This window comes from Sus scrofa, chromosome 18, assembly GCF_054392235.1.
Source record: "Sus scrofa isolate SSC_HxYL_T2T_F1_AM1 chromosome 18, Sscrofa_HxYL_maternal_Yorkshire_Landrace_v2.0, whole genome shotgun sequence".
NCBI lineage: Eukaryota > Metazoa > Chordata > Mammalia > Artiodactyla > Suidae > Sus > Sus scrofa.
In genome coordinates, this window is record NC_139400.1 from 17,808,271 (window position 1) to 17,833,025 (window position 24,755).

At 41.4% G+C, this 24,755-nt stretch overlaps 1 protein-coding gene across 3 annotated transcripts in view; it reads right to left on the bottom strand.

Moving 5' to 3' along the window:
- TMEM178B (transmembrane protein 178B) overlaps positions 1-24,755 on the bottom strand; it is a 507,816-nt gene that overhangs the window by 482,621 nt on the left and 440 nt on the right. The window contains exons 2-3 of one of the 3 annotated variants that reach the window (XM_085005273.1): positions 20,090-20,430; positions 19,931-20,003 (exon numbers count right to left, since the gene is read on the bottom strand). In XM_085005273.1, the coding sequence (XP_084861399.1) occupies positions 19,931-19,979 (49 nt within the window). In that variant the 5' untranslated portion in view covers positions 19,980-20,003; positions 20,090-20,430. The remainder of the gene's footprint in view (positions 1-19,930; positions 20,004-20,089; positions 20,431-24,755) is intronic. The other 2 variants (XM_085005274.1, XM_085005275.1) reach the window with 2 other exon arrangements.

The window sequence follows — 24,755 nt, forward strand, 5'->3', positions numbered from 1 at the left end:
GCGGCCCTAAAAATGGCAAAAAGACAAAAAAAAAAAAAAAAAAGAAAGAAAAAGAAAAAAAGCCAGGAAGGGAGCCCTCACCAGGGATCTAACTGACTGGCACTGTGATCTGAGACTTCCTGGACTCCAGAACTGTGAGAAAATAAGTAGGTGTGGGAGTTCCCGTCGTGGCTCAGTGGTTAACAAATCCAACTAGGAACCATGAGGTTGTAGGTTTGATCCCTGGCCTTGCTCAGTGGGTTAAGGATCCAGCATTGCCATGAGCTGTGGTGTAGGTTGCAGATGCAGCTCCGATCCCGCGTTGCTGTGGCTCTGGAGTAGGCCAGCAGCTACATCTCCAATTAGACCCCTAGCCTGGGAACCTCTATATGCCATGAGAGCAGCCCAAGAAATGGCAAAAAGACAAAAAATAAAAAATAAAAAAATAAGTATCTGTGGTTTGAGCCAGTTAGTCTCTAGTACTTTGCTATGGCAACCTGAGAAGAAGAATATAAAAAGGAATCGCCTCATGAAAGGGAGAAATATGTACAACCTTTGGAAGGTGCCAGAGAATTTCAGTGGCTGAAGAGGTTACATATCTCTGTCATATACACACACACAAACACACCCTGGCTCATGACAGCATGGCCAACCCCAGACTCCAGTTTGCCAATGGGGGCCCATCCTACCAAGAACGTGGGGAATAGGAAACCCCTTTCTTCATGACTTCCTGCAGATGCTGGTTTCATGAGCAAGCACTCCCTTCCAGAAGAGGAATCACTTGTCAACTATGGCCTGTGTGAGACTCAAAGGTTCTGCCCAAGACACTGCATGACAAGGTACCCAAATGGCTGAAGCCTGTAATATGTGACACAGATGTAAAAAGCCACTCCTTCAGAACAAGCCCGTGAGCTGTCTTGGTTGAGTTTACCCTTTTTTTTTTTCTTTCTTTCTTTTTTTGTACTTTTAGGGCCACACCCATGACATATGGAGGTTCCCAGGCTAGGGGTAGAATTGGAGCTGTAGCTGCCGGTCTACACTACAGCCACTGCAACAAAGAATTTGAGCCGCGTCTGCAACCTATGCCACAGCTCACAGCAACACTGGATCCTTAACCCACTGAGCGAGGCCAGGGATCGAACCCGTGTCCTCATGGATACTAGTTGGGTTCATTAACCACTGAGCCCCAACAGGAACTCCAAGTTTACCATGTTATATGTGCCAAGCAACCAAACCCACTGGGAAGAGCCCCCCTCCCAGAAAGTAATACAAAGCATCCTACCAAAGAGAGTCCTCCACCCAGAGCATCTTTGCTCACTTAGCCCCGCTGCCGTTGACCTCAGTGGTACCACAGGGACAACAACCAAAACAGCCCTTAGAAATGTAATGTGCTCACACAAAGAATCTGTGTTTAAGGGTATAATTGGATACATACTCCAAAAGGAAGATTCAAATATTTACATTGAAGCATTATTTGTAATAGGTTTCACAAATGTCCAACAACAGGGGTTACATGAATAAATCATAATACAGTCATTCAACAAAATGATAAGCAGCCATTAAAAATGTTTTAGAGGAGTATTTTTAAATGTAGAAAAGCACTCCAGAGATCCTGGTAAGTGCAAAGAGTAGGTTATAAAAACTGTGGATGAAATATGATCCAAATTTTATAAAGAAAAATAAATGATAAAGACATACACCAAAATGTCAAGATTATTTCTGGATTATTTTATACAAAGGTTTTTGTATTTTCTAGTTTTTATATAAGTAAGCATGTATTATTTAGTTACCTAAAACCAGCCATATTAAGATAATAAAGGTATACAAATTCAAACTTTTATATGTACGATTAATTCCCCAGGCAGCTAGGTTTCCCTAGATTCCAAAGCGAACAGATTCATTTAAAGACACAAAATCAATAAGAGAGTCACTGATATCCAAAATTAAAAGTATTCTTAGAGATAATTCTGCCTCTAAGTGCTCTGTGTATTTCTGCCTTACTCTTTCGACAATGAAAATTCTTTTCAGGAGGAAAAAAAAAAAATGTCATGGTTTTTCCAGGGTTCACTGCTCATTGCTTTACATTTTTCACTCTTGTATGACATTTGTGAGCCAAAAGCCATCTCCTCCTTCAATTGGATCCTCACGTTTCAGTCTAAGAAGCACAGATATGGTACAGGACTTGAAATGATTTTGCCAAGGCTACACGGCAAGTTCCTGAGGGGCCAGATGGGGTTAGGGCTCTAACCTGAGCCAACTGAGAACACTCACTACCCAGAACTAGAATCACAGGAACACAATCAAGGAGCAAGATATGGAACCCAAAACATTCGCTAAATGAGGGAGGAAAAAACAGCCAAAGAGGAAGCAGGTACTGTGGTCTGAAAGCAAGATTCCCGACTGGAACAAAGATGTTCCTGCAGGGAAAACCAGAACCTCTGCAGTCAGCTCAGATAATGGGAAAGGAGAACAGGTCAGAAGGACAGTTACGAGCACCCAGCCCCCCTTTGTTGCTTGCTTACTTTGTACACAGAGGACATTTCATTTAATCATCGTCATCGGTAAACTGGTCTTATCCACTTTTATCAGATGAAGGGAGCCACTCAGAGAGTGACCTGCTAAAGATTCATCAGCTGGCAAAAAATGTGGCAGGGATTTTGTTTGTTTGTTTGTTTGTTTTAGGGCTGTACCCGAAGCATATGGAAGTTCCCAGGCTAGGGATGGAATCAGAGCTGCAGCTGCTGGCCTACACCACAGCCACAGCAATGTAGGATCTGAGCCACATCTGCGATCTACACCACAGCTCATGGCAACACTGGATCCCTAACTCACTGAGCGAGACCAGGGATCGAACCCACGTCCTCAGAGATACTAGTCGGGTTCCTTAACCACTGAGCCACGACCGGAACTCCTACGGCAGGGATTTAAATCGAGTTATAGAGGACTCCAGAAGCCACTCTCTTGGCTCTATGAATCTGCTACAGACTATAGAGGTAGGAGACAGACAGGAAGGTGATGTCTTAGGCTCAGAGGTAAAGACACACAGTAAAAGTGTGCCTGTAAACTCATGGTGGTCATCCCACCCCAAGAGGAGATAATCTGAGGTACGATGCGGTGATTTGTGCAGGATATGATGATGAGTCTATCCGAAGTCAAACTAGTCAGTTTAGAACCCAAATCAGAAAATACTGCTTTCCTGGAGTTCCCGTCGTGGCTCAGTGGTTAATGAATCCGACTAGGAACCATGAGGTTGCGGGTTCAATCCCTGGCCTTGCTCAGTGGGTTAAGGATCTGGCATTGCCGTGAGCTGTGGTGTAGGTTGCAGACGTGGCTGGGATCCCGAGTTGTTGTGGCTGTGGTGTAGGCCGGCAGCTACGGCTCCGATGAGACCCCAGCCTGGGAATCTCCATATGCCACAGGTGTGGCCCTAGAAAAGACAAAAAAAAAAAAAAAAAAAAAAAATTGCTTTCCAGAGAGCAGACAGAGGACTGACAGTTCAAGAAGAAAGGAAGCTGACTTAGGCTTTAACAAAACCATTAGCTCTGTTTGTAAATCTGAAACTAGGTTAATCAGGTGCTCTATCAACACCTATATTTTGAACCTTCAGCATCATGGTAAATACGTGTGTATGCACACACGTGTGTATGACTTACAGATGTTCAGCTGCTCAGGCTGATGTTGGACATCAATCTCAAAAAGAAACTCATCCCTCCATCAATGATAGCAATGACCAGGGTTTATACAAAATGAGACTACGGGGAAGAGACGAGGACAGGTTTCTGTGCTGCTCTGTCATCTGCAGGCACACAGATGGTCAGTTGGGAAATACCAAATCAGGCCACTTGAGCATTCTACCAGAGGAGGCTCTTCCAGTTCCCAAGTCCACCCCCATTGGCAGGCACTAGGAGACTGTGGGTCTGTTCCTTTTAGCTGAGATCTTTTAACAAGCATTTCAAGCATTAGCAGACTCTTGCCAAACCAGTAAAGGTTTCTGAAATCATGCTTAGTACTTTTTTCCAGAAAATTTTACAGAAAACTTTAAAAATTCAGAAAAGCAAAAAAAAAAAAAAAAGAAAGAAAGAAAAGAAAACGTCTGTCAGCATTTTGCTGTATAGCCTTTATCTAGCTATATAGATAGAATAAATAGAAGGACGGTAGATTACAACAATAGATGTATACAACAATCATTCTCAAGGTACTATCTCGTCAAATGCTGTCACTGCATCTATTGAAATGATCACATTATTTTTCATACAGAATAAACCCCACTTGACCATGAGGTACACTTCATTTTATGCATTGTTGGACTGGCTTGTCAATATTTTGTTAAGGATTTTCGTATCACTGTTTGTGAGAGATACTGGTCTATAGTTTTCCTTTCTTATAAGTCCTCATCTGATCTTGGTAGTAGGATCGTACTGACCTCATAGAATGAATTAGGAAGTACTCCCTCTGCTTCTACTTTCTCAAAGGGATTGTATAAAATTGGTGTAAATTCTTCTTTAAATGTTTGTTAGAATTCACCAGTGAACCTATCTGGTACTTTCTGTTTGGGGAGGTTATTAATTATTGATTCAATTTTGCTAGATATAGGCAAAGTCAGATTCTTCTTGAATGAGCTTTTGGTAGATTGCGTCTTTCACGAACTTGGTCCATTTCATCTAGAGTATCGAATTTATGAACACAGAATCATTCATAATATTCCTTTATTCTCCTTTTAAGATCTACAGGCTCGGTGGTGATGGCCCCTCTTTCATTACTGGTACAGTAATTTCTGTCTTCTCTTTTTCTCTTAATCAGCCTAGCTGGAGGTTTATCAATTTTATTGATCTTTTCAAAGAACCATCTTTTGATTTCATTAATTCCTGTTTTCAATTGTATTGATTTCTGCTCTAATTTTGAATATTTATTTTCTTCTTTGGATTTAATGTGTCCTTTTTCTAGTTTCCTAAAATGGAAGCTTAGACTGTTAATTTTAGGTTATTTTTCTTTTCCAACATATGTGTTCAACGCCATAAATTTTCCTTTAGGCAGTGCTTTTACTGAATCCCACAAATTTTGAAAAGTTGTATTTTCACTTTCAGTTAATTCAGAATATTTTAAAATTTCTTTTAAGACATCTTATTTGACCTATAAGTTATTGAGAATTGTGTTGTTCAGCTTCCAAGCATTTCAGAATTTTTCAGCTATCTTTCTGTTTTGATTTCTAGCTCAATTAATTTCACTGTGAACTGACAGCATACATTGTGTGATATCTATTTTTTTCAATTTGTTAAGATGTGTTCTGTGGCCCAGAATGTGGTCTATCTTAGTGAATGCTCTGTGTGAGTTAGAGAAAAAACTTTACTCTTCTGTGGTTGGAGGAAGTATCCTATAAAAGTCAGTTATATCATATTGATTGATGATGCTGTTCACTTCAACTATGTCCTGTCTAAATTTCTGCGGAATACTGACAGAAGGATTTTGGGTCTCCAACTATAACAGTGAATTCATCTGCCTTTCCTTTTGGCTCTATCAATTTTTGCCTCACTTATTTTAATGCTCTACTGTTGGGTACATACACTTTAAGGATTATCATGTCTTCTTAGAGAACTGACCCTTTTATCATTATGTAATACCTCTCTTTATCCTTCTTAATTTTCCTTGCTCCGAAGTCTGCCTTGCCTGAAATTAGTATTACTAGTTCAACTTTCTTTTGATTGGTGTTCCCATGGTATGCCTTTCTCCATCCCTTTACTTTTAGTCTATCTTTACTTTTAATCTACCTTTTAATCTATCTAATCCTTTTTTTTTTTTTTTTAGGGCCATACCTGTAGCGTATGGAAGTTCCCAGGGTAGGGGTCCAATCAGAACTACAGCTGCCGGCCTACACCACAGCCACAGCAAGGCCAGATCTGAGCTGCATCTGCAACCTACGCCACAGCTCACAGCAACACCGCACCTCTTGGTAACGCCGGATCCTTGACCCGCTGAGCAAGGCCAGGAATAGAACCCGCATCTTCCTGAATACTAATCAGGTTCATTACCGCTGAACTGCAATGGAAACCCCATATCCAACCCATATTTAAAGTTGATTTCTTGTACACAACATACGGTTGTGTTGCCAAACCAAGCTTGGGTCCCCTTGCTCTCATGCAGTAAAGCAAATCTGCTGACACCAGGTTGTGGTGAAGGGAAGCACAGCATTTATTGCAGGGAACCAGGCAAGGAGTCCACGTCTTTGACAGCAGATGGGCTTTACTGCATGCAGGCCAATGGACCCGAGTGTGGTTCAGCAGCATTTGGATCTTGTTTTTTTCTTTTTTTTTGGTATTTTTGCCATTTCTCGGGCCGCTCTTGCAGCATATGGAGGTTCCCAGGCTAGGGGTCGAATCGGAGCTGTAGCCACCGGCCTACGCCAGAGCCACAGCAACGCAGGATCCGAGCCGCGTCTGCAACCTACACCACAGCTCACGGCAACGCTGGATCGTCAACCCACTAAGCAAGGGCAGGGACCGAACCCGCAACCTCATGGTTCCTAGTTGGATTCATTAACCACTGTGCCACGACGGGAACTCCTGGATCTTGTTTTTTTCAATTCACTCAGACAATCTCTGTTTTTCACTTGGTATATTTAGACCATTGACATTTACAGTTATTATTGATATAACCAAATTAATATTTATCATACTTGTTACTCTTGTCTATTCATTGCCCTTATTCTTTGTTTCTTTTTTGGTTTTTTTGGGGTTTTGGGGGGTTTTTTTGGTCTTACACTCATTTATTCCTTTTTTTGGTTTTAATTGATTATTTTACACAATTCCATTTTCTCTACTTTCCTAGCATATCAATTATACTTCTTTATAACTTTTTTTTTTTTTTTTTTTTTTTTTTTTTTTGCTTTTTAGGGCCACACCCATGGCATATGGAGGTTCCCAGGCCAGGGGTCCAATCAGAACTACAGCTGCCTATGCCACAACCACAGCAACACAGGATCCAAGCTGCATCTGCAACCTACACCACAGCTCAGGGCAACACCAGATCCTTAACCCACTGAGCAAGGCCAGGGATTGAACCGGCAACCTCATGGTTCCCAGTCAGATTCGTTTCCACTGCGCCACAATGGGAACTCCTAGACATTCATAATTAATCAAAGTCTATTTCCAAATCACACTATACCACTTCAGGTGTAATTTAAGTACCTTATAACAGAGTATTCCCAATCGCTCAGGAGGTCTCTAGGAGATCCCCAGAAAACATAAAGGTTTACCATATTTTTAAAAATAGGAAGAGATAGACAAATAGATAGGTTTTTTTTCTTTTCTTTTTTTTTTTTGTGTGTGTGGGGGGGGTGCTGTCTCACAGCATATGGAGTTCCCAGGCCAAGGAGCAGACCCAAGACCCAGCTGCAACCTACATCACAGTTGTGGAAACATTAGCCAGATCCTTAACTCACTGTGCCAGGCCAGAAATCAAACCTGCATCCCAGCCCTCCACAGAGGCCGCTTATAGCACTGCGCAGCAGCAGGGATTCCTAGATAGATAGGTTTTCGTTTTGTTTTGTTTTTTGCTTTTTAGAGCCACATCCGTGGCACATGGAAGTTCCCAGGCTAGGGGTCAAATCAGAGCTGCAGCCACTGGCCTATGCCACAGCCAGAGTAACAAAGGATCAGAGAGATGTTTTTAAAACTGTGGCACAAGCTATCACAGATAATACAAAGTTCCATAGTCTATTAGATGCCATGTCAGGTAAGACTCTTCTGTTGCAAGTGACAGAAACTCAACTCAAACTGGCATCAGCAAAGGGCTTTGGCTTGTTTTTGAAAAGTCTCGGGATGATTTTCAGACATGACGTGAGCCAGGAGCTCAAGTGACATTATCAAAATGACGCAGTTTCCTTCCCTCTCGGCTCTGCTCTCGTGGTTGGAGTCAGTCTCATTTTCCACTCAGATGGTCCTGCCAACATCTTCAATCTCGTTCTCCACTCAGTAGCTCTCTGAGTTCCCATCCTCCCGCGTGTATTCCAGCAGAGCAGACAACACCCTTTCCGAATGCCCCCCCCAATGGTCCCAGATCCACACCGACTGGATCAATGTGGGTCACTGTCCACTCCTGATTAGTCAGCTGTTGGTCCTCTGTTCCATGACCGGGGCCAGAAAGGTGCACCCCTCCCCTCCCCCGCCCACAGTACCCCTGGAATGAGTCATGGAAAAAGGATCATCAGAGGAAATGCAGGATGTTCCGACCCAAAAGAAGAGCAAATGGGGATGGGTGACCAAAGCAGTAATTATTGCCTACAGATGTTGATGATAAAACTGAGGAAACCAGTGGCTTCTGGGTGTGAGTTGGATCCTAAACCACTGCAGTTTCAGTATCAAACTCTCCCTGTCTGGAACACAAGGGGAGGTTCAGGGCGCTGGCACACAGGAGCATTCCAGAAATTGTGGCCACGTGAGCTGCCATGGTTTCCCCCCACAAGAAAAAAAAAAAAAATCCTAACACCTCTTTGGTATCTGCTGCCTCTCTGTGTTCAGAAATTTAATTAATAGTGTCGTTGTCAGAGCTGCTGATGGCCAAGCATTCTGTGAAGTGATAACCATGTTTTTCATTGAGCCAGGCTCCAGTGAAGCTGACCCTTGACAAGTCTGAACTGCGTGGGTCCACTTACAGGTGGCTTCTTTTCCGTAAATGTGTAGTGTGGTACCTACCACAGGATACAAGGTTGGCTGAAGCCAAGAGCAGGGAACCGGATATGTGGAGGGCCAACTGCAAAGCTAAGTTAGACACGAATTTTCCACTGTGTAGAGGGTCACACCCACAACATGCATTGCTCAAGGGTCAATTGTACTTTCAAATGTACCTGTTAATCCGCTTATGTTTGCGTTAACATAAACATGCCCATGAGGGCACACGCTTATGACATGTTCATCTTTATGCTTTATAAACACATCTTGGGATAAAGAGTCAAATAAATTTTAGGGGAAAAACATACGTTATCCGAATTTTTGGACTAGCATTAGACTACACAGAAGACTGACATATGCTTTAAACGTCCTAGACTCAACCAGGAAAACTTAACCAGGACGTGTGCCTTTTTTACAAAAGTCCACTTGTATCTCAAAAGGGTGAGTGATGCAGAGTGTGGAGAACCTCTGCCCTAAGCCCATGACCTGCAGAGACCCATTCTGCCTGTCTCACCGGGAAGGTGCTAGGACAAGAGAGTGACATGCAAGGGCTGTGGAGCTGATCACACAACTCAGACTCGGAGTTGATCTGGCTCTACTCTGTGAGCTCAGGTAAGTTACATAACCTCTCTGTGCCTCATTTCTCTCATCTGTAACATAAGGATAAAACAGCTTCTACCTCAAAGGATTGTCGTAAGAATTAAAGAAGATAATCCATGTCGAGTATTTAAATCAATAACCACTGTGTAATAAGTGTTAAATAATTATTAATATGATAACTGTATATACTGGTTTTCATGGTTCTCTTCTGAGTTTTCAAACTCTAGTTGTTATAATAGGACCTATCCACAGTCATCCACGTACTTACATAATGAGGACTTACGCACCTGGAATTTTGGATGAAAAAATTAAGAAATAAAAAAAGATAATAAATAAAATATCTTTTATATTATAAATATACATATATATAGCACTGAATTGTGCTGAGGTTGTCATTTAATACTTCACTATATCAAACCATTAAATCCTCATAATAATCTTATGAGGTAGGTTCTCCTATTATCCTAACTTTATAGATGAAGAAACTGAAGCCAGTTTTTTGGTTTTAGGATTTGAGCCCTTACCATTTGCATTTCATCCTTGCTATTCAGATGACAGAGAAGTAAGCATTGAAAGAGAGAAAAATAATGTTCAACTTCTCACATTTATTAAGTACCTACTGTTCTGGGACTTTCATACCTACTTATTTCAATACTTTAATCATTATTAGTCCTTTTTAAGACTAATCATTAAAAGATTTTATAGAATGCTTAAATACCAGAATTTATTTCATTTAATGCTTTAACTGCCCTAAGAAATAGATGCTATTATACTGCCATTTTACAGATGAAGAAAGTAAAGCTTTAAAAGGAGGAGTAACTTGCCCAAAGTCACGTGGGTAGCAAGGCGTCAAGTTGGGCTTCAAACCCAGGTTGCCTGGCCTAAAACTCTTGTGTTTAACCACAGCACATAATGAGCTCCTCTCTCCCTGACCCTGTGGAGTAGGTATTATGATGCTATTATTATTAACTAATCACATGAACATTTATTCAGAATCCACTCAGAGGATACTGACCACTGGCATTTTTATCTATCACTTTGCAGACAGGAAAATGAAGCCACAGAGACTAAAGAGATACGAGGCTGGCCCAGTGAAGCATCCATCTGGTTACCAGGGAAGCTAACTGCAAGCAAGTCTGTGAAGCAAGTGAGTATTTCCTTTGGGGTCTCCAAACTTTCCTTCAAATCCTCTTCTCTCATCCTAGTATTCTGCTTCCCCATGGTGCTATTGAAAAATAATACCTTCTCTCCAAATTATTATGACTCAATTAAGAACTCAAAACGGGTGAGAGAGGATATGATGAAATATAAATGTGGAGTTCTAAGAATGCTAATGCTGTCAGGAGATAGTACAAAGGCAGGACGTTTCCGTTAAATAAGAATTTCTAACATTCTGATGTGCAGCGGAGGACAAGCACTCCTGCCACCCAGGGCAGAATAGTGAGAAACTAAGAAATGCAGAAATTAAGAAATGCAAAAAACATTCTAAAAGCGGACAACTCAGGGAGTCTGGCATAATGGTAACAAATGTTCAACTAGAGTTTAATTTGTGGAATTTCTGTTGACCAAATCCAAAGAGACATACTAAGGTTTAGATAATTCCTAGGAAGGCAGGTTCAACCTTACACTGAGATAAATGAGTAACAGAAATACCAGGCAGTTCACATATCGTATATATTCATTCTTACAATGGCCTTGCTAGGTAGCCATTACCAATCTGTTTTATTGATGAGAAAATTTAACCTGACCCCCTTGCTGTACAGTGGGAAAATTAAAAAATTATAAAAAAAAAAAAGAAAATTTGCTAAAACAGTATCTAGATCTCTTCAGTAGAGGACATAGGATTCAGTTCTATCTGATTCCAAAATCTTTTTTTTTTTTTTGCTTTTTAGGGCCCCCCTTGTGGCATATGAAAGTTCCCAGGCTAGGGGTCGAATCAGAACTGTAGCCGCCGGCCTACACCACAGCCACAGCAATGCCGGATCCTTAATCCACTGAGCAAGGCCGGGGATCAAACCCAAGTCCTCATGGATAGGGATACCAGTCATATTGTTTCCAATGCACCCGAAAGGAACTCGTTTTTTGGGTTTTTTGTTTTGTTTTGTTTTGTTTTAACTATGCTATTGCCAGGAGCAGAGAAAGAGCATGCTTCGTCCAAGATCACAAAACCCGCCCCCACAGGAGGATACAAAGGGGCAACACCAAAAGCTAGAGTGAGGAGAACAGTTCAAGGCAGCAGAGGCTGGGCCACGCAACCACCAGAGTGTGTGCCTGTAATTTGCATCCGGCATCATGACCCTTAACACGGCTCAGGGGCTATGCCAGACTGTGTGGGCTTCCCACGCGAGTGATCTAAATGGTCAGACTCCTGATCACTTACGGAAACATGTTTCTCAATGACCTCTCCGAGGCCAAAATCTTTGGATCCTTTTTCTCTGATACTGACAGGTGTGACTTTTTGTTCTATCAGAGTTGTAACAGTTCCAAGATGTGATTTGGGGTTTAAGAGTAAGAAGGCTATATGGCCCCGGATTTGGATATTCATGAGTCCTCAGGCCAAATTACCATGATAATGTTACTGCTTATTAGCACCTCATTACAAAGTCCCCAATAGGCTGATTTTGTTTTAAATATACACACACAAAAAGATTCCTAATCTTTTTTTTTTTTTTTTTTGTCTTTTGTCTTTTTGTCTTTTGTTGTTGTTGTTGTTGTTGTTGCTATTTCTTGGGCCGCTCCCGCGGCATATGGAGGTTCCCAGGCTAGGGGTTGAATCGGAGCTGTAGCCACCGGCCTACGCCAGAGGCACAGCAACGCAGGATCCGAGCCGCGTCTGCAACCTACACCACAGCTCACGGCAACGCCGGATCATCAACCCACTGAGCAAGGGCAGGGACCGAACCCGCAACCTCATGGTTCCTAGTCGGATTCGTTAACCATTGCGCCACGACGGGAACTCCCAGATTCCTAATCTTTTAGACCTGTAGGCTGAAATATTTGCATAAGAAATCATATGCCACCCAGGGTTTGCTTCAAAATAGGATAGAGGAAAAGTTGGGTCATGAAATCAGGTGATGGGTACATAAGGGTTTATTACATCTCTCTCTCTGCTTGTGTATATGTTTGAAGTTTTCTATTAAAATTTTTAAATGCATTCTTGCCGCTAAGTTTTTGCCTACAATATTCTGTCAGTCTGCTCTGCACTCCCCTTCCCCTTTCTGAAAATGCAGGTCCCATCTCCTCGGACTCTTTCTCCAGCTACTCTATAGCCCAGAGGGTTCCCACCCTCCTCAAAAGTCATCCCTACTTTAAAATGCACAGAGCAGAAAAGAAGAAAGGTTTCAAATCAATATGCTAAGCATCCACGTTAATAAATTGAAAAAGGCCAACAGGAGTTCCCGTCGTGGCGCAGCAGAAACGAGTCCGACTAGGAACCATGAGGTTTCGGGTTTGACCCCTGGCCTCGCTCAGTGGGTTAAGGATCTGGCATTGCCGTGAGCTGTGGTGTATAGGTCACGGACGTGGCTTGGATCTGGTGTTGCTGTAGCTGTGGCATAGGCTGGCAGCTGTAGCTCCGATTAGACCCCTAGCCTGGGAACCTCCATATGCCACAGGTACAGCCTGAAAAAGACAAAAAAAAAAAAAAAAAAAAAGACCCCATAATTTAAAATTTTTCCACAGAGAAAACACCAGGCCTAGATGACTTCACCAGCAAATTCTACTAAACCTTTGTGGAAGAAATAATGCTGACCTCAGAACTCTTCCTCAGAATATAAAAAGAGGATTGTTTTATGAGCTAGCATAACCGTGACACCCAAACCTGACAAATACATTTTTTATTAATTTATTTTTTTTAGGGCTGCACCTGAAGCAAATTTAAGTTCCCAGGCCAGGCCATCCTATGCCACAGCTACAGTAACACTGGTTCCGAGCCACAGCTGCAACCTTCACTACGGCTGCAACACCAGATCCTTAACCTACTGAGTGAGGCCAGGGATCAAACCCGCATCCTCATGGATATTAGTTGGGTTCTTAATCCGCTGACCCACAACAGGAACTCCCTGGTAAATACATTTTAAGAAAGTAAAATTATACGTTGACCATTCTCATAGGTATAAAATTTCTAAACAAAATATTTGCAAAATGAATATAAATATATGTAAAAAGAATAGCATATCACAACTGTGTTAGATTTACTCTAGGAGTGAAAAGTAAATCAATCACTATAATTTACTACATTGACAGAAGAAAGAATGTTAAAAAAAAAATAGAATTTCCCATTGTGGCGCAGCAGAAACAAATTCAACCAGCAACCATGAGGCTGCAGGTTCAATCCCTGGCCTCGCTCAGTAGGTTAAGGATCCAGCATTGCTGTGGCTGGGGTGTAGGCCACAGAACCAGTTCAGATCCCGCGTTGCTGTGGCTGTGGCACAGGCCGTTGGCTACAGCTCTGATTGGACCCTAGCCTGGGAACCTCCATATGCCGTGGTTGCAGCCCTAAAAAGCAAAAAATAGTAATTATAATAATAATATGATCACAGCAATAGATGCAGAAAAAGCTCTTAGCAAAGTAGAAATAAAATTTCTGATAATGTCTACAGTAAACCTCAGCAAGTATTACATTTAACGGTAAAAAATTAGAAACTTCCTCTTTGAAATCAGGTACAAAATGAGATTTCCATTTACATCAGTTCTATTTAACATTTCCCTGGAGTTCCTAGACTAAGACAAGAAAAAATAATGATATAAGGATTAAAAAAGAAGAAATTAAAGTTGTGTAGGCTGTTAAGGCCACTAACAAGGGATGATGAAGCACCCTAATTGGGCTGTTACACCCATACCCATAGGCATGAAAGTTCCAGGAGAGGGAGCAGTTATCTGCGCTCAGCAAGAGATGCGGCTGAAGGGAAGGGCTGCCCAAGGGCTTTGTGCCCTCCAGGCTGGAGGGACCCAACGTAATAAAAACCCCTCCACCCTCCAATCTCTTGCTGGTGCCTCCCAAAGCCTGGGCCCAGGGAAATGCAGTCCTAGGAGGCCAGCTCCTAAAGCACAGAGCAAGGTGGAGTCGCGTGGAAAGAGCATATGGAGGTGAGACTACCCAGCACGTGGTCTCTGAGGCAGAGGTGGGACACTCGGGTAGAAATTTCCATCTCATCCTTAAAGATGTGAGGCTGGAACTCAGAGAGAGCTCAAATAAGACATACCTCCTGCTCTCAGAGAAGGTAAACTGCAGCGGGGTGAGGAGGCAAAAGACTTCAAGACATAATTGGGTTAAATGATGTGGGTCAGATGATAAGCACCAAATGAATATAGAGGGGAGGGATATCAATAAGAACCAGAAACAGGGCGATTTCAAGTCATACATGGAACTTAAGCTGAGCCTTCAGGATAAAGGGCTTAATTACACAGAAGGGAGAGGGCAGAACACTCCAGGAAAGAAGGACAATATAAGTATAACAATAATCAGCATTTCCTAAGAGCTAATTATGTGTCAGACACTGTTCTAAGTGCTTTACCTATATACTACATTTAATCCTCAGAAAAAGCCTATGAAACAGGTACTAGCATCAGTCCAATTTGACAGAGGAGGGAATTAAGGCCCAGAGAGGTTAGATAACTTTCCCAAGATTTGGGCACAGAGAAGTGAAGTAATTTGCCTGAGGTGCACAGCTTGTAAATGGCTGAGCCAAAATTTGAATCCAAGGAATCTAGCTTCCTAGCTTATGCTCTTAATCACTCTGCTATACTCCCTCACACCATGAGCACCACTGTAACAGGCTTGGGAATGAAAGTATGTTGGAACAGTAAAAGAGGTTTGCTAAAGCTATGTGGTATCTGCCTTGTTTTGGACAGGCAGCAAGTGGGATTAAAAAATCACTTAAGGATGACAATGGGGGTGGTGATGGTGACTCTGATGGCGTGATGACAATACAGAGATGATGATGATGGCGGACTTTTAAAATTCCTATGAACAGACAGATGACAAGACTCACTGTAAAGGAATGAGGTCATTATCCCATTAGTACAGTTTTAAGACAAAGAAATAGGAAAAGTACTGAAGAAGCAAATACTGGGAAGAATCTAGGATATGCTGATCATATGGCATTTGATTAAGAAAAACTGGCTAAAGACCCAGAAAGAAAAGCAATTCAATTAATAAAATTAGAGAACACTTTTTCAGTCAGATTGGCTTCAAGAATATCTTCTTTGGAGTTCCCACTGTGTCTCAGGGGTTAAGAACCTGACTAGTATCCATGAGGATGTGGGTTGGATCCCTGGCTCCAATCAGTGGGTTAAGGATCCAGCATTGACATGAGCTGTGGCATAGGTCATGGATGCGGCATGGATCTGGCATTGCTATGGCTCTGGTGTAGGCTGGCAGCTGCAGCTCCGATTCAACCCCTAGCCTGGGAACCTCCATGTGCCGCGGGTGCGGCCCTAAAAGCACACACACAAAAAGAATATCTTCTTTATTTGCATATACATTCCTTCAATCAATCTGTAAATCCTAATTAAATTTTTACTATGGATCAGGCTGTATACTAGCTTTAAAAGATACAAACAAAATGCACACAAGTTCTACCCTACAGGAGCCTAACGTGCAGAATACAAGCAAGTAAACAAGTAATTATAAAGGAATGAATGCTGTTTTTATACAGCTAATATTCATTAAGTGCTTACTTGGCAACAGTCACTGTTCTAAGAATAGCACGCATGCTAATTTATTTGAGTTTCATAGTGATTTCTACAAAGTAAGTACTATTAACATTGCCATTTCCAGGTAAGAAAACTGAGTCATGAAGAAATGAGTTTGCCCAAAGTGACACGGTTAGGAAATGGCAGAGCCAGGATTCTAACCCAGGTACTCTGGCTCCAGAGCCCCCAATTTTTTTTTTTAAAGGGCCAAATTCATGGCATATGGAAGGTCCCAGGCTAGGGGTTGAATCAGAGCTATAGCTGCCAGCCTACGCCACAGCCACAACAACGTGGGATCCGAGCCGCGTCTGCGATCTAAACCACAGCTCACGGCAATGCCACTGAGCGAGGCCAGGGATTGAACCCATATCCTCACGGACACTAGTCAAATTCGTTTCCACTGAGCCACAGCAGACACTCCCCAGAGCCCAAAGTCTTTAGCTTCATGCTATGATGTCCTTCAGAGAACACACACCACCACCATCACCAGACACCAGTCCTAGAGCATCAGGACGTGTTTCCTGAAGGCAATGACATCTTAATTGAGGATGAAGAAAAATTAGCCAGAGGAGAAAAAGGAGAGAGTGTTGGAGGCAGGGATACATCCTGAAACGTAAACTGACTCAGTAACACTGGATCGAGGATCTTGAGAGAAATGAGGCTGGAGGCCCAGAGGCCAGCTTGTGATGATCCTAACAAGCCACGCCAGAGTCTGACCAATGGAAAACCATCTGGGGGTTGTTGGGGTGGGGGGTGGGCAATTGCATAATCAGGTTTGTGTTTCAGAAAGATAATCTCCCTAAAATGAGGGGAATCAGCTGTAAGGGGATACACTGGAGGAAAGAGACTAGTTAGGACATTATTTTAACATTGTGGACAAGAAATAAGAGCAGAGGGGACTTGGTGGGTGGATGTGGGGGAGGAGGGATGATGACTCAGGGGTGACGCCAGATTGCTGGCTTGAGCATCTAGAATAATAAGGGTTATCATTTATTCAGAGGAACAGCATGGAAGAACCAACAACTTGGGGTGAAGAGGGGGGAAGGGAGATAATGAGATAAACAATGCACATTACTAGCAATCCACAATGTGCACATGAGATGGTATTTCTCTCCAAGATTAACAAATCTGATTATATGAAATATTAAACACAGGGAAACAGGAGCATTCATACATGATTCATGGAATATAATTGGTATTGACCATCTTTAAGATCAATTTTTTGATGCCTAATATAGTTGAAAGCCATATCCTTCAGGCCAGCAATAACATGTCCAAATGCATCATCTAAAGAGATTCTTAAACATATGCTGAAGGCGACTTGTACAGGATGTTCATTGGATCACTGTTGCTAATAGCAAAAAATTAAAAAGCAGAGCTAACTGTCCCTTAGTATAAAAATGGTTAAGTAACTGGAATTTATTCGTACAGTGGAACAGCCTACATATATTTAAATGAACTATATGTGTACATATTAACATGGATGGATCTCAAAAACACAATTTGGTATGATTAAAGCAAGCCACAGGGAACTCCCAAAATGTGGCTCCAAGACAATGAATATGACTAGTATCCATGAGGATGCGGGTTCAATCCCTGGCCCCATTCAGTGGGTTAAGGATCCAGCATTGCCAAGAGCTGGGGTGTAGGTCACAGTCGTGGCTCAGTTCCCAGGTGGCTGTGGCTGTGGTATAGGCCGGCAGCTGCAGCTCCTATTCAACCCGTAGCCTGGGACCTTCCATATGCTGCAGGTGCGGCCCTTAAGGAAAAAAAAAAAAGATGCCACAATTTGTTTATCCATTTACCAGTTGATGGACTTTTTCTTGGTTTGGACTATTATAAATAAAGCTTCCACGAACATTTGAAAACAAGTCTTTGTGTAAAATTATTTTTTCATTTCTCTTGGGTGAGTGGAATTAGGGGGAATTCTGGTAAGGATATATTTAAAAAACAAGCTCCTGGGGGCAGAAGTATGAGGAAAATCTTAACGAGCAGGAAGACAGTGAAAGGGATTCTTAATTCTCTATATAAACTGACCCATTACTGGGCTCACTTCCTAATCTGCACATGCTTAGAACTGTGGGGAGGCTGTGTGACTCCAAAAGAAAATCTAAAATATGAGTTAAAAGAAAAAGAATTTATTTTCCAGCCATCATAGCCATTCATTTTCACAATGTCTGGGAAATGTACCAAAAAAGCAATTCTGTGATTTGCCAAATCCATATTCGTTTTGTTGTCATTTAGAAACATCTTGCCTTACCTGAAATAACCCTTAAAGGATTAGCAAAATGGAAACATTATTAACTTAATGTAAAATATTTTTGATAAAACACTTTCATTTCATCATGTGCTTTATATATTTTTGCTGAATCTCGAAGCTGCAAATAAAACTTATTCAACTTGTAGAAAATGTGCTATTGACCATATAACCTAAGAGTACAGTCGATTCTCATTGTCAAGCCAATCATCTAAATAGAATTCGCTTTGAGAAAAAGTCTGACTTAATTTTCAGTTCAAATAAATGTGTTAGTATATGCATTTGATGTAAATTTTTTAAAAACTGAGAGGATTATAAAATGTATCTCATAAACTCAATTATTAAAACCAATCAAGATTAAAATGATATAAGAATGAATTGAATGAGTTTATACATTTTTATAATGTCATAAAACCAGGAATAAATCTAGATGGTTCTGTCATCCCTTAATTATAATAGTAAAACTTGATAAAAATTACTTATGAATTAGAATATGATTTAAAAAAAAGCACAGCATTCCTTTAATAATTATGTCCATGTATATACTGAAATTTTGTTTTCAGTTTTCAGGAATAACTAAATAAAAAATCTAAAAATCACATATAAAAATTCTATAATAGCTCTAATCAGTTTTTTGGAAATAATAATAAAAAATTTCCTATATATTTAATGAAGAATAAAAGTATACCATAAAGAATAGATCGGTCCAACAGCTAGTACATAATTTTATTTTTTATTACTAGGAGACAAAGTATTAAACATGTTAAAAAATGAAATAAGGTCAGGATTGAAATTACTTCTATATTTTAGGATAGAATTTGATAAAATAAGTGTATCAGGATAGGCTAGATCACACTTAAGCAACAAAACAACAAAATTGTTATGACTTAAGTAGTTCCCTGGTGGCCTAGTGGTTAAAGATCTGGCATTTTCACTGCTGTGGCATGAGTTCGATTCCTGGTCTGGGAACTTTTGCATGCCACCAAGCACACCACCCTCGCCTCCAAAACAATCATACGACTTAAAGCAACAAAGGCTCATTTCTAACCTAAGCTACACGCACACTGTGGCTGGCAGAACAGGACCTGGACCTCCAGGACCCAGGCTGACAGAGCAATGACCCTCTGCAGCAGAGGAAAAGGAGAGCTCTAGAGAGTTTCATACGGAGAAAGGCAACACTTCACTTCTGCTCATAACTCATGGGCCAGAAATAGTCACATGGCCTGACCCAATTCCTAGACTGCCATGAGATGAACTCCAATGTCCAGAAAGGGAAAGAACAGGAAATATTTGGTGAACTGTGATTTTCACAAGATGCTTCAACCTTTATTGAACAATACATGCCAAATCTAAAATAAAATTATATTTGAGTTTTTACCAAATTATTTCATGTAACGGGAAAAAATATGAAGGTGTTTTAAAATAATCCATTTTATTTTATTTTATTTTATTTGGCCTTTTTAAGGCCGCACACATGGCCTATGTAGGTTCCCAGGCTAGGGGTCAAACTGGAGCTGCAGCTGCCAGCCTATGCCACAACCACAGCAATGCCAAATCCAAGCCACGTTTGTGACCTACACTACAGCTCACAGCAACGCTGGATCCTTAATCCACTGAGTAGGGCCAGGGATCAAACCCGAATCTTCATGGATACTAGTTGGGTTCATTACCGCTGAGCCACAATGGTAATTCCAAAATAATCCATTTTATATTTAAAAGAATCAGTGTCACTAACCTCTACTCCTTCTGCTGTTCGAAGTCACTTTTCTTTCCAGATGACACATCCTTCAGGTAAGCACTGAGAACAGCTGGGAAAAAAAATTATTTATGTTTAAATATGGGAAATTTAGGGTTCAATATTTTTTCTTTCTTTTTTTTTTTTTTGTCTTTTTACCTTTTCTAGGGCTGCTCCCATGGCATGTGGAGGTTCCCAGGCTAGGGGTCGAATTGGAGCTGTAGCCGCCAGTCTACAGCCGGTCTACAGCTACAGCAACACGGGATCCGAGCTGCGTCTGCGACCTACACCACGGCTCACGGCAACGCCAGATCCTTAACCCACTGAGCAAGGCCAGAGATCGAATCCGCAACCTCATGGTTCCTAGTTGGGTTCATTTCCACTGCGTCACGACAGGAACTCCAGGGTTCAATATTTTCTTCAATGATGGTGTCACTTTGTTGTCATCAGACTCTCCTTCAATAACAATTCATTTCTTAACCATAGAGGATACAAGAGACCTGTTGATGAAAGGAAAGCTGCTATCACTCCTACCATTCACACTCACACAGTATATGTGATTTCAGAAAGTCGTAACACGTATCCAGATACCGTATTTCTAAGAGCCACACTTTACCATTACCTGAAATATACGCAAAACAGGAAAAGACAGGAAGCCTAAGACATGCTGAATTGTCCCTTTGTCAAGGGTTTAACACCCTGGGTGAGGGATATACCTTTCTTTGGTAAAATGAGAAAAGAACTATTGCACATGCATAAATAGGAAAGAAGGGAGTTCCCGTTGTGGCTCAAGGGGTTAAGAACCTGACAGAGAGTCCATGAGGATGTGGGTTTGATCCCTGGCCTCACTCAGTGGGTTAAGGATCTGGCATTGCTGCCAGCTGCAGCTCGGATCGGGTGTTGCCATGGCTGTGGTGTGGGTCGGCAGCTGCAACTCTGATTTGACTCCTGGCCCAGGACCGTCCATATGCCACACATGTGGCCATAAAAAGAAAAAAAGAGAGAGAAAAGAAATAGGAAAGAAGAATCTACACAATGCTAGGAAAGAGTACTTATAGAGACAGGGGATCTGTAAGTTGATTTACTCAAAGGAATAGGTACCCACCTATTCTGTGGACTATTACTCCACACAGTAAGTACTGGAATCGATGCGAGCTTTAATTCCTGCTTTAATGGCAAGGATTATCTGCTATAAAGTATAATGAATAATGAATCTGCTTACAGCAGAGGCTTTCCATTTTACCACAACCTAGAGTGAGAAGCGTATTTTATATCATGATCCAAAACACATATACATATTGTTTCATGAAATAATAATTACCCTCATTGTACGTGATGCACTCTGATACTTCCTATTCTACTGTCTTTTAACGCTGTTTGTGACCCACTAAACTGATTTCACAACCAACTAGTAATTCATAGCCCACAATTTAAAAACAGTGGGCTACAGAAAACAGAACTATGTACAGACAACACAATAACAAGGGTCCTTAAGGAAGCTTTAGCTTGGCGTTACAAGAGGGTAAGTCACAGTCTGCAAGTTAATGTCCACAGGAGGTTAAATTTGATTGTTACATTAGTTTGCCCATCCTAATGTTTAAACTTCCCTATTGGTCAGTACCCATTTTTTAGGTCTATATCATAGGTTTGCTGTTTCTAAGTCTGTGGTAGACAGCAAAGTGTCCTCCAAGATTATCAGCCCTCATTCCTGGAACTTGTAAATCCTACTATATACAGGAAAGGGGCCCTTGCAGATATGAATAAATTAAGAATCTTGAGATTGGGAGATTATCCTGGATTATCCAAGTGGGCCCTAAATGCAATTACATGTATCCCTATAAAAGGGAGGTAGTAAGAGATCTGACACAGAATGAGGAGAGGGTATCAGAGAGATACTGAAGATTCTGGCCTTGAAGATTGAAGGGGAGTTCCCGTCGTGGCGCAGTGGTTAACGAATCCGACTAGGAACCATGAGGTTGCGGGTTCGGTCCCTGCCCTTGCTCAGTGGGTTAACGATCCAGCGTTGCCGTGAGCGGTGGTGTAGGTTGCAGACACGGCTCGGATCCCGAGTTGCTGTGGCTCTGGCGTAGGCCGGTGGCTACAGCTCCGATTCAACCCCTGGCCTGGGAACCTCCATATGCCGCGGGAGCGGCCCAAGAAATAGCAACAACAACAACAAAAGACAAAAAGACAAAAAAAAAAAAAAAAAAGATTGAAGGGATGTGGCCACAAGTCAATGAATGCCAGCAACCACCAGAAGCTGAAAGAATCAAAGAACTGATTCTACCTTAGAGCCTATGGAAGGAGCACGGCCCTGCCAACACCTTGATTTTGGCACAGTGGCACTGATTGTGGACTTCTGACCCCCAGAACGGTCAGAGAATAGAGTTCTGATGTTTTAAGCCACCAAGTTTGTGGAGTTGTGTTATAGCAGGCTCCAGAAACCTGTATAACACCCAAGAAAATGACATAATAAAGAATCAGTGCAGCAATGAGATCCTTCTGTATAGCAGAGGGAACCTCATCTAGTCACTTGTGATGGAGCATGATGATGGAGGATAATGTGAGAAAAAGAACGTGTGTGTATGTGTGTGTGTGTGTCTGTGTGTGTGTGTGTGTGAGAGAGAGAGAGAGAGACTAGGGACACTTTGCTGTACAGCAGAAATTGACAGAACATTGTAAATTAACTATAATAAAAAAAAACAGCACCATTCAATAGTATCTCAATAATGTAAAAATATGAATAGAAAGTAGAAATATATGAAAAAACAGTTCTATCTTATACAATTGAAAATTTTAGGAGTTCCCATCATGGCTCAGTGGTTAATGAATCTGACTAGCATCCGTGAGGATGCAGGTTCAATCCCTGGCCTTGCTCAGTGGGTTAAGGATCCAGTGTTGCCATAATCTGTGATGTAGGTTGCAGACACAGCTCAGATCTTGCATTGCTGTGGCTGTGGTGTAGGCTGACAGCTACAGCTCCAATATGACCCCTAGCCTGGGAACCTCTATATGCTGCAAGTGAGGCCCTAAAAAAGCAAAACAAACAAACAAACAAAAAGTAGAAATATATGAAAAAAATAGTTCTATCTTATACAATTAAAAATTTTAGCAGTTCCCATCACAGCTCAGTGGTTAAAAAACCCGACTAGTATCCATGAGGACGAGAGTTCGATCCCTAGCCTTGCTCTGTGGGTTAAGTATCCCGCGTTGCCATGAGCTGTGGTATAGGTCACACATGCGGCTCGGATCTCATGTTGCTGAGGCTGTGGTGTAGGCCAGCAGCTGCAGCTCTGATTTGACCCCGAGCCTGGGAACCTCCTTATGCCACAGGTGGGGCCCTAAATAGACAAAAGACAAAAATAAAATAAAAATTGTTTAATTAAAAAATAAATCAATAAATCAATAAAATAAAAATTTTAACCAAAAATTATTATTTATTATATTCTGTTCAGTGCATTAATTAGCCTTTTGTTGTGAATTCAGCTTCTGAAAACCAGAGCTGAATACAGTACAATATAATAGACGTTAAATAAATGTCAGTTGAATTTAAAAAAAAAAGAAAACGCAAAGTGCCCCAGAGTACACAGTCACCTGTAATTTTATACACTTTGCTCCCTTAATATTTATTTTAAGGGAGTTACGGTAGCTTACAGAGGTCCACAAAATATCCTGAGAACACAAGTAAGGGAAACAGGTGAAAAGGGAAAAAAACAAAAAGATGCAAAATGCAGCCAATAACAGGTTTATATTTGTTTGCCAGGAGTCCTGCAAATTTGGTTTTAAACTTTCTAATAGCCAACATTCAAATGAAGCCTCCTGGTTTACCTGATTCATTGGTTTGAAAATGAATTTAAAAAAACAATTAAGTTTTGTCATTGCTAGATTAAAAAAACAACAGCAACAACAAAACAAAACCAACTCCACAGAAACACAAAAGACAAGGTGAAATTCCTACCCAGGATATTTTTTTGTACTGAGCTATGAATGGTATCCTCAGTATACCCTGTGTCAACTTTTTTTTTTTTTTTTTTTTGTCTTTTTTGCCTTTTCTAGGGCCGCTCCTGCGGTGCACGGAGGTTCCTAGGCTAGGGGTCTAATCTGAGCTGTAGCAGCGAGCCTACGCCAGAGCCACAGCAACGAAGGATCCAAGCCTCATCTTCGACCTACACCACAGCTCAAGGGAACGCCAGATCCTTTAACCCACTGAGCAAGGCCGGGAATCGAACCCTCAACCTCATGGTTCCTAGTCAGATTCATTAACCACTGAGCCACGACGGGAATTCTACCCTGTGTCAACTCCTTAAGCTAGACCCAAGTTAATAAGGCTACTAATTACATCATGGGTTGATAACGTGTCAAAACCTAACTTGATAAAAACAAATTCTATAGCATATATTGATAAAATGTCAAAACACGACAAAACAAAAGTCTATAGGAGGGAAGAGGGTGTCAACAAAATAACCTGAAGGTATATAGCTCACCGCTAACTTGCCTTAATTCCAGAGGTACACTTTAGAGTATTCATTGACTTGGAAAATAAGTGGTGTTCTCAGCTGAACTACTGAACATTAAACAAGTGTTTCATACGATGTCTATGGAATGTGGCTTGCTTGAGAGATTTACTGTCAATGTTCTACTATCTGCCCAGAGGAGTCTAGGTAACTCCTGAGGAGTCAGACAAGTATTCCATCCTACTTCCTTGAAGAAGCTTCCAGGCCAGTGGGAGAGAAAGACACAGAGTGCTGCAAACAGTGGCCCTAATCCAGCAAAGGAGTATCAGAAATGGCCTCCTAGAGGTGACACTAAATGATTATCAGAGGGT